The sequence below is a fragment of the Anser brachyrhynchus genome (genome assembly GCF_964034855.1).
Source record: "Anser brachyrhynchus genome assembly, chromosome: 1".
NCBI lineage: Eukaryota > Metazoa > Chordata > Aves > Anseriformes > Anatidae > Anser > Anser brachyrhynchus.
Genome location: NC_137694.1, coordinates 33,815,946 through 33,826,823, shown reverse-complemented (window position 1 = coordinate 33,826,823; position 10,878 = coordinate 33,815,946). Strand labels below are relative to the sequence as shown.

Sequence of the window (10,878 nt, the reverse complement as noted above, 5' to 3'; positions counted from 1 at the left end):
TCCTGATGGTTTTGGAAGAAGGAGACAGCTATCAGCAATTCTCTGCAATAAAAATCTCTACTGGTGATGCCAGAAACCCTACATTTGTAGAGATTATCACAAGAAAGGCTTGGTGTCCTAATTAATGGACTGTCAGCTTCACACAGCTTGTGCCCACATACGATCAAGAAAGATTTTGGATAGGTACTGTTTTCACACCACTACTGTTTGCTAGAAGAAAGCTAATTACCAATTGTTCCCATCCAAGTTAGAATTTTAAAAACAACATTCTTTGTAATTTAGTATGTAACAAGTGTCAAAAGCACCTTTAGGCTGTGAATTAACACAATACATTAGATTGCATCACGCCATGAGCAAACTTGTCAACATTCAGCGGGAACAAAGAATCGCTGGGCTCACAACCAGCTGTTGCCAGACTTACAAGAATGCTGTAGCTCTGAACTCCCTTCAGACCGTTCGATGTATTGCTTGATCGTGATTTTTGTGCAAAGTCTGCTCCTTGGCAGATGGCCTCTGTTCATAAGCTGAGCAGGTCATGTAAGGATCATCACAACTCCTGTTGATTTCTTGAGCATCTGGGACCTGACTTCTCCGACACAAAAGCAAATCCCTGTCAGCATTCATGAGAAAAATAATCCTGGAAAACAATATCTTTATTGCCTTAAGTATTAGGCACTTCACTATGATTTGGATCCTGCCTCCCCAAAGTAATTATCACTATGTCAAGATTTCATGGTTGGAATCTAAATAAGTTGGCTACAAGCAGTGCCATCACTGCACCTACCTGTGTTTCACACTTATCATGGTCTGAACAAACTGCAGTTAAAATTGTTATCTTTTTAAAACCAGATTATTTAAAGAAAATATGCAAAGTACAAATGGATGGCTACTCTGTATGCTATCATGTCACCATTCCACAAGTAAGACTGTAAGAAGAATTCAGGCTTAACATTTTCAGTTTTGATAGCAGGGGAAGGAAACAAAACACTAATATCACCTTCCTCAGAGTCTATTGGCAGTGTGAACAACTCAAATTTTACCCACTATTTTATATATTGAGGCAACTAGAAATGTTTGATGGTTTACTCTAGATGAAGACAACTAGCTTCTTTAAACACATGAACATTCACCTGGAGTGTCTGAAACCAATTGGTGTCAAATCAGTAACCTGGAGATTGAAATTATTTCACCGGTGCATCATCTAAATACCCAGAAATGCAGAAAATAAACACAGAATATGAATGACTAATAAAAAGCTGAATTTTTATCATAAGATAGGGATCCAAAAGTATTTGAAATCAATAGCAGTATCACCCACAGCTCACCAGGCTTTAATCTGAAATGAATCCCATTTTTAACAGATTCCTTGTACTATACTAAAAAATTTCAGTTTGCTTGTAGCATGAATTTTAGGGCAAGAAGGATCCCTTGAGCATTACATGTAGGCACGAACCCTGATATTAAACACCGGCTCGTTATGTGCCCTTGCAAGAAGAAGTGTGATTTACAGCAGCTTTAATACACAAGCCCCCTTTGCTGAGAATTTTTCTATAAACTGTATGCCCGGATGACAATAAATCCCCAACCCCTGCTATTCGCTAAGCCAGTCCCTGTTCAGCTTCAGCCTCTACACGCAGGGCGCTCGAAACGATGGAGGAAATTTAGGCAGCAACTTCACCGGGGAAGGTTAACAACCGCCCAGGATCAGAGGGAAGGCTGCTTGGATGCTTTCAGCTTGCAGCTTTCCCTCTCCCTGACCCGGCAGCGGCTCTCGCACAGCTCAAGGCAAGCCCGAAAGTTGCCGGGGGAGCCGCCGCCGGCTCGGTGAGAAGCGGAGCGGAGCGGATCGGGCGCGCCCCCCGGCGCAGGGCCGCGGAAATCCCCGCGGATCGGATCGGGGCGGATCGGATCGGAGCGGGGCGGTGCGGAGCGGGGCGGAGCGGAGCGGGGCGGGCGGCGCGGCCCTCCCCGGGGCACCGGCGGCTCCGTCCCGCTGCCGCCGAGGGGAAGCGGCGGCGGGGACCGGGGGCGGGGGCAGGAGGGGATAAAAGCCCCGGCCCGCGCCTTGCTGCTGTGGCTGGCGGTCTCCTGCCTTCCTTCTTCATCCTCATCATCCTCATCATCATCTTCATCATCATCATCATCATCACCATCCTCAGCCGTGCTGCCGGCGCTGGCTGCGACCCCAAACTTCCCCCAGCCGCCGGAGGAGAGGAGAGGAGCGGAGCGGAGCATGCGGGGCTGGCGGCGGGGCCGGCACCGGCACCGCGTTCCCCGGCCATGAGGCGGCCGCCGGGCGCTGCAGGTAACGCTGCCCGCCGGGGGGGGGACCGGAGGCGATCTCAGCCCGGCAGGCGGCGGGGGGAGAGGAGAAGAGAGGAGAGGAGAGCAGGGGGCCGGGGGGCTGCGGGGTGCGGTGCTCCCCGCCTGGCTCGCCTCCGAAAGGGTCGCCGAAACTTTGCCCCGGGTCCCAGCAATGGTCCTCGGGGTGCTGCCCCGAGCCCCCGCGGCGCAGGAGGGGGGCTCTGAAGTTTAGGCTGTGGGAGAAGCTCCTGGAGGCGGTGGGGATGCTCCGCTGGGCAAGTAAACTTTCGTGGGATCTGGCATCGCTTGGAGACTGGTTGGTGGTGCTGGACGTGAGGCACCGCTGCTTGTCACCGCGTTTTTCTTAATTATTTGGCGATCTCCTTAGCAACTGAAGTCGTCCGCGAGGTTGGAGCTAGGACGCAGCTTGATTTACAGAGTAGCATGGCGAAAGGGGTGCCTTGCTGGTCCGCTGAGCGTGTTTCCCTTCTGCTCTTAAAGAGGGGCAGGAGCTGCGGGATGCTGACTTCACGTAGATGGTGGTGCCGTAGACACATTGCCGCGATCAGCCCAGCTCAGTCCCTGTGGCACGTCACCCAGCTGCTCAGTTTTCTTTAAGCCAAGTGAATTACCATGGGCGCAAAGAAATAAATAAGTCTGTCTTCAGAGAGATTCGGTCCTTAGTGAGGGATGTGTGGGAGAAAATAGTTTTAGCTGGCCAGGTTTACTGGGACAAATTCCTCCCCGATCCAGCACTGCTGAGACCTGGCCAGGTGCTGGCCAGAGAGACCACTCCATTTGCCAGGCTGACCTCAGGATCAGCTTGCTGCAAAGGTGATGTAAAGCCATTTTTTCATCTCTGTTAGGTCCTGCACCAAGCACAGCTTAGCCCAGTTCAGGGATTTAGTCCAGTATATCAAGGCATCACCCAGATGTAGTTCACCAACAGGCTCTGCTCCCCAGTCTGTCATGTCACTGAATATCATGGATTATGATGCCTGGGTAATCCAGATCTGCTCCATCAGAAATGCTGAGCACAGCTGTCAGAGGCAGGTTCAATGCAGAATGCCTTTGCATCCTAGAGTGTTAAAAGCAGAGTGAAACCTGGAGATGTGTGAGGTGGCCACTACAGTGATGTTTCCTTGGACTGTTTCCCCACTACACACAGAATGGAAGTCTATGCAGACCTTCTCAGTAAGTCTAACATTTAGAAAGATTAATTATGTGAGATGCCACTAGTCTGTTTGCAATTAATGGTTCTATCGTGTACTTAAGCAGGATTTGTAAAGTTAGGCTTAAAAGTATTAATAATTGTACTTCTATAATATTGTTGCTATAAATGACTAAAACCCCATTTTGATGGTCTTCTCCGCCCCCCCCCCCAATTGTTCATGATGAAAGCTTTCGTAATTATGATTTTTTTCATAAAAAAAGGACTGTGAGGAAACAGTTTTAACACCTGTGCCATCACCATTTTGTTTCATCTGTTATTCTGTTTAACTAATAAGGCCTTGATTCATCTGATATCTAGACAACTGAAAGGGGGAGAGCAACTGTGTGGGCATGCAAGTCAATGGGAAGGTGCGGAGGTGGGCGAATGACTTGTGGGCTGGTGAGATGGGCTAGGGGACTGTATAAAGTGGGAGGATGTGGCACAAGAAGAGCTAGGAGATGTAGAAATAGTGCAGACCTTTTGGAAGATAGTCTGAGGTCTTTAGTATTTTTTAGTGTTTGAGCTTGTGATTCTATAAACTCAACATTGGGGTGGGGGAGTGGGGGGGTGTATACAAATATTTGCATTTTCACTGTGCAGAAAGTGCCAGCCAGGAGTGAGACTGTTTGCATCACCAGTGTATAGGAAGATGTTATTCCTTCTGTAAAGCAGATCGATCCACTTTAGCACTGAAAAGACTAGTGGTAGTGTTTGCAAAAGCATTCAGGTAACTTGTAATCTCCAGTCCCTTTCACTACTTAAATTAAAAACAGTGCCACATACATATTTTTAAGCAAAGTCTCAAATGAACTGAGAGAAATAGTTTGGTATACAGGTTTTCCTGGAAGAAACAGAAAGCTGGTGTAGAGATTACAAATATAATATTAATAGGAGAGAGAACGCAGAGAAAATGGTAATGACTGTTTAGGACATTAGTTGATTTTTGCAGTGATAACTGGTAGTGAGGAAATTCACAGGCATCCAGCATTCCCATTTTCCATAAGCAGCTCTGGGTGCTTGTTAATTCCAAAAACCTCATGAAAAAAAAATATCAAAACCAGGAGCCAAATCATCTAGGCGTTGATCTGTTGTAGTCAACTGTTGCTGACAACAGAGAATATTCTCTGTGATATGAGAATACATCCTGCATTTCTTCTTAAATGGTTAAAAAACATGTGCACCATTACTGCACAGATGATTCATCTCAGGAAGTACTGTGTTTTTGGCAGTGAACTTAAAATATCACACTTAACGCCACAAAGAAATGAGTTCTTTGAAAAGAATTCAAGTGCAAATCCCCCCACCATGCCCTTCACTCACAAAAAGCCATTTACCCAGCTCATTCAGAAGAGAAGTGAAAATGGTGAAGTACTTATCCAGAGCCTGTTGGCGCATGTTAGCTGCTAGTATTTAATAACATTAATTCTTGAGAAAATATGTAATATTGAAGTTTGCAAAGTGATACTTTTATAAGACTTTTTCTTCCTTGCCACTTAACAGCTGCACATAACCAACAGCTAACTGTTTATGCAGCCATTTTGAATGGGTTCAAATGATCACATAGATTATGAATATTTGTGTTCAGTATGCTTAGCTTTGCTACCAGCATGTGAAATTTATGCAGAAGTGTGGGGGAACACAAGTACTCAAAGGATGGAGCAAGCTGCACCTCAGCAGCCCAAACTTCCAGAAGGGCAAAGGCCCTGTTGAGGTTAAAGGCACTGCACCGTGATTTGGGCACAGCAAGGAATGTTTCTGCTTGGTAGGGTGCTCTCAAAATAACCTGGTATGTGCATGTCCATAATTTGGCTTTGCCTTGACAAGCAAGCCAAGTTGAAGCAGTTCTCATCTGGCAACTTTAATGAGCTTTGGAAATGGACAAGCAAGTTTTCAGCACTTGTAGACTGATTTTCTTCTTGGAATTCAAAGTTATGCTGATTTACACCAGCCCCAAATCTGCCTTTGGGACTTGGTTGTAGGCAATCTCACGGTTTCTGGGGAGTTAACTGTAGGTGTGGACAGAAACAAACATGCAAGGCTATTTAGTGTATTCAGCTTGGTAAGCCTTCCCAAACTGGGCATTGACCTAGTACTTTCCCTTTGGAGTATCTCCAGGATCGCAGTTATATTCAACACAGGAGCTGATTTTGAAAGTGCCATTCATCTTTTCGCAAGTGCTGTTCCATGAAAAATTAGTCTGCAGAGGCTGCAAAATCAGACAGTCAAATATTAGTGGAAAAGGCAACCTATGCAACATTAAATTATCCCCCATTTAGTGAATGTGTTATAATTTAGTCTTTATGCACCAAGGTTTTATGATATACAGTTTTCACATACCTAGTTTTGAGCAATGTACTAACTAAATGAGCAGTTATGAAAATCTTTTTACATCTTTCAGTGTTTCCATTGTGCCTTATGTACTGCTTGCCATACAAATCCACAGTGGAGTACAGAATCATTTCCTGATGTTCAATTCTCTAACGCTTTCATAGGTCTCACCCTCTAGATGAACTTATATCTGTTAATTTTTTCCATAAACAACTAGCTATCTAGCAAAAACACCTCAGCTAGGTGCTTAGGATTGGTTAAAACTAATTCCTCTTGGTTCCTAACTTCCCACTGACAATCACGTTGTTAGATACTTCAAAATGACCTAAAAACCTAGAAGACTTTAGAATAAAAGCTTAGTATCAAGATTCATAATCAATTAATTTATTTTTACAATATTCTTATACTTAACATTATGTTTCTATATTTCTTTTATACACAGGGGAGCTAGGAGAAAACTTTATAGTCAAAGCTGTCAGCTAGAGTCGTATCATTTTGACTCTCATCTCGACACTTCTTCAGATCAGTCCTTCCCAAATTTAACATATACAAGCTCCTTATTTTCTGAGTCTCAAGCTGATGACTGTAATAAGCTCATGATTTTCTAATAGTCACCAGTTCACATAATTTGCCTGATGTCACAGGAATTCTGTGGCAGACGCTAGGATATGTTGCAGCTGTCATGTACAGGCATTTACTTAGCTCTTGATGTAATCACCCTTTCTTTTCCATGTTCTTCAATAGATCCTGTGCACAGTGTGGGAAAAGGCTTTGGGAAGGGAGAAATCTAAGTGATCGTGTAACTAAGGGATGTATATAAAAATTTAAATGGCACAGAAAACCTTACTTGTGATGCTAATTTTTGAATATTTGATTTGGCTGCCCTGTCATTCTCTTAATATAGTTTTGGGGAACGCAAGCATTTAAACCCAATGTGTATATAAATTCTTGTGCAAGGTGAATTCTCCCCTCCTGCTGCCTTCATATTTCTTCTTTTAATGGGTCATTAGAAGGTTCAGCTCTCTGCATTCATACCGCAACCTCTACCATTTGACTTAAGAATAGAAGACTTGGCAGAAGACAGCAGCCTGTCAGCTTGGCAGCGTGTTAGAGAGGAGGGGAATAAGGAACTGAGGGGCAAGTGGAAATTAGTGCATTTCACATTAATTAATTGATTGCATAGGTAATCTTAGACTCACAAGTAGCAGATGCAAATTCTCCATAGAAGTGTGTTTTAATGTTCACCTCTTGATACACTTGTCTTTCTTATGCTTAACCCTTTTATGTCGTTTATCTCCTCCCTGTCTGCTTTCCCAGGCTTATCGTATGCTTTAGCTGAGTTCTGTGCCCTGATGGCATCCAAACTATCTCATGTTTGTTTCATTAGCTACAATGATGCTCCATTAGCATCCTCCTTTCCTGGTTTTGCCCTTCCTTTCCCACGCATATCTTATCTTCTCTTTCCCCTTAACCCCTTCTTTGCCTGCATCTCTGCATTAGTCCTCCACCTTCTAGGTCTTGATTTTAACATCCCTATCCTTTCTTCATCCATCTCCCCTCATCAACGAATACAACACCTTTTATTCTGCTTCTCTCTATTTAATTTCCATTTGATTCTCCCTGCTGCCCTCTGGCAGCCTCCCATCTCCCAGCTCTGGGACATATCACTGTCAGCAGCCCGGAGGAGCTCTCAGTGTGGGGTTGCCCTGCTCAGATACTGTACCAACGGGTGGGTGAGACAGGAGGAATGAGTTCAAGTTTAATATGTGGGAGCTGAATACCACGCTTGATCTGTGAAGGGGTGGGGATAATCAATGCATATGGATTCACCTGGGAATTTACTGGCAAACCCTTAACAGGTATCCAGGGAGAGCAAGAGTGAACAGAAATGTTCATTGCTCTGCTAATTATGTGTACATTTTCCTAGGAGATGGCAAAAAACATATACCTTGGCATGGAACCACTAGCCTGACAAATTTTAAGTCCCTGCTTCAAACTATAGTGACGCTAAAATATTCTCAGAAGAGTATGGCAGGTTTTGTTCTTATTACTTGAGAAGGAAAATTAGCAAAACATTTTTTTCCCTTTAATGAGTTTTGAGAAACGGCTGACTCATCCTAACTGAAAGGTCCCAAAACTTCTGCTTGAGGTAGGCACAGGCACGGGAAATTTCCTCCAATAATTTCCTACAATTATTTTGGCAAAGGTAGAAGTAACAGAATACCAAGCATTCCAGTTGAACACCTTGAATAACTTTAAAAATGGACTGTTGATACCTGAACTATCAGTTACTGAATTAAAAATAAAAATAATAATAAATCATATGACCTTTAAAGTTAAAGAGGCTGATAAAATTCTTTGCTTAAAAATGTGAGGCATTCTCTGGGAAGAAACACGTATCGTAACTGCTCCCTGCTAGACAAGGCAATATTTTTGGATAAGATTTTTTGTTTGTTTTTGTTTTCTTCCTCTCTCTACCAGAAGTTTTTTGCCTAGGCTGGTTTGGAAACAGCTAGGAGATGCCTTTGCCCATTCAGGTTCCACAGATGAGCATTTCTGATTTTTTTTTTTTTTTTTTGTAAATTGTCAGAAATTGCATTCCTTAGTCCAAGACTGAAGAACGGTTGCATTTTTTTTGAAGAGGAAAACATGTCTCTAATGTGAATGTTTACAGATGAGTGAAGAATGTCATGTTTACATAAAGCCAGCACTAAGCTAAAATCATCTAAGAACAACTAGATTTTCTAACTAATTGTATGAAACATTGATTAATTCACTGTATTTGTTCAGAAGGCATGCGTAAGAAATCAGGCAGGGTATGAATGTTAAATGTTAACATGCTATACCTCTGTATTCCTCTTTTGACAGCGATTAGTGCAAAGCTAGCTGCACATGTAATCTGTGGCAAGGAGCACTGGGATCCAGCTAAGAGCCAGCGACAATGTCTTTAAATTGCCGGACGCTTCCTACTCGACTTGGAGTTTGTAAGGTGAACTGCAGAGGGCTGGCATGCCTCTTGGTCTTCACAGTGAGTCTCTGTGGCAGTGCCCCGGGGATGTGTCCAACAGCCTGCATCTGTGCCAGCGATATCGTAAGCTGCACCAGTAAGAACCTCTCTCGGGTGCCAGGAAATCTCTATAAAAGTATGAAAAGGCTGGATCTGAGTTATAACAGAATTGGATTCTTAGAGCCTGAATGGGTCCCGGTGCTGTTTGAGAAGCTGAACACTTTAATAATCAATCATAACAGCATTAGCAGCATTATCACTGGAAGCTTTTCCACAACCCCAAACCTGAAGTACCTAGACTTGTCGTCCAACAGCCTGAAGACGCTGGGCAGCCCTGTGTTCCAGGAGCTGAAGGCCCTGGAAGTTCTCCTGCTGTACAACAATCAGATAATGCAGATAGAGTCTTCAGCCTTTGGAGGATTGTACAAATTACAGAAATTGTACTTAAGCTATAACTCACTCTCACATTTCCCTCTGGACTTGTACATTGGAAAACACAAGCTGACAGAACTCGTATTGCTGGATGTTTCCTATAACCACATCCAGTCGATGCCTATCCAGCGCCTGAGTTCGGTGCCAGCCAAGCATCTCAGTGGAGTTTATCTTCATGGCAACCCATTTTACTGTGACTGTACACTGTACTCCATGCTGATCTTCTGGTATCAAAGGCACTTCAACTCTGTCGTGGACTTCAAAAGCGAGTACACTTGTTTGCTGCGATCGGACCCAAGAGGTTACAATAAACTGCCTTTACTGCACGACAACTTTCTGAATTGCTCTGAAAGCACCATCAACAGCTCTTTCCAAGCCTTTGGGTTTATTCATGATGCCCAGGTTGGTGACAGGCTGATCGTTCACTGTGACAGCAGAATCAGTGATGCAGGCACGCACTTTGTGTGGGTTAGTCCAGACAATAAATTGCTGGAGCCAGACAAGGAGACAGGCAACTTTAGGGTGTTTCATAACGGGAGCCTGGAGATAACAGATGCCCAGCTAGAGGACTCTGGGCTGTACTCCTGCATTGCAATAAATAAGAAAAGACTATTGAATGAAACCATAGAGGTTAGAATAAATGTGAGCAATTTCACAGTTAGCAAGTCCCATGCTCATGAAGCATTTAATACAGCTTTTACGACCCTTGCTGCCTGTGTAGCCAGTATTGTTTTAGTACTCCTCTATCTCTATCTGACCCCCTGCCCGTGTCAATGCAAGACAAAGAGGAGGAAGAGGAAGCTGAACCAAAGCAGTGCCCACTCATCCATACTGAACTCCACACCGCCTCAAGAGCTGCCTGCTGATGAGAAGAAGGCCAGCACTGGCAAACGAGTGGTTTTCCTGGAACCTGTACACGAACCAAAACACAATCAGAATGGGAAAGTAAAACTGTTTCCTAATGACAATGCCATAGCTGAGAGCATCTTAAAAACCACTCGAACAAAATCCGACTCTGATTCCGTCAACTCTGTGTTCTCAGATACACCTTTCATGCCATCAACTTAGTTTGCTGCCTGTGTTTGTATTGTGCAGTCACATTTCTGAATACCTCCTTTGCTTGTAGCAACCATCAGGAAAAAGAAATAAAGAGAGAAAATGTTTTAAAAAAAGTATCTATTATCAGTCCTTGAACTGCGTCTCCTCTCTTTTGTGAGTGCAGGGCCATGCAACAGGGGTACCTTGCTTGAGAAAAGCAAATAGCGTGGCATTCATGTGAATGCCTTCGGTGAAAGCCTAGCCTTGGTTTTTACTCTCTGGGATGTATGCAGCCATCTCTCGTGCTTATTTAAAGGTGCTTTCAGTGCAGGTAGCTGATTTCTCAGGGCAGATGCTGACTCCCACACGAGACTCCTGGTTCTTCTGAGTGCTCCCCTCCTCTGCGAGGAGCATACGGGCAAACTGAGGTGGCTACAGAGGAAAGTGCCCAACCTTCCTGCAGTTCCTTTCACAGGTCTGTAAAATCTTCACATTAAAATCATGGAGGAAAAGAGTTTTCCTGGACTGATCTTAACAAAAAGATTAGATTTGCCAC

The 10,878-nt window shown here is 44.1% G+C and overlaps 1 protein-coding gene across 2 annotated transcripts; it reads left to right on the top strand.

The window, feature by feature from the left end:
* The first annotated feature begins 1,951 nt into the window (after positions 1–1,951).
* AMIGO2 (adhesion molecule with Ig like domain 2) lies at positions 1,952–10,456 on the top strand. 2 transcript variants are annotated; one of them, XM_080575828.1, is made up of 3 exons: positions 1,976–2,305; positions 3,387–3,498; positions 8,714–10,456. In XM_080575828.1, the coding sequence occupies exon 3, from the start codon at positions 8,787–8,789 to the stop codon at positions 10,350–10,352; it is 1,566 nt and encodes a 521-aa protein (XP_080431954.1). In that variant the 5' UTR covers positions 1,976–2,305; positions 3,387–3,498; positions 8,714–8,786; the 3' UTR covers positions 10,353–10,456. The 2 variants fall into 2 exon arrangements, with proteins under 2 accessions (XP_080431953.1, XP_080431954.1); XM_080575827.1 differs by lacking the exon at positions 3,387–3,498 and having other exon boundaries at positions 1,952–2,305.
* The last annotated feature ends 422 nt before the right edge of the window (positions 10,457–10,878 follow it).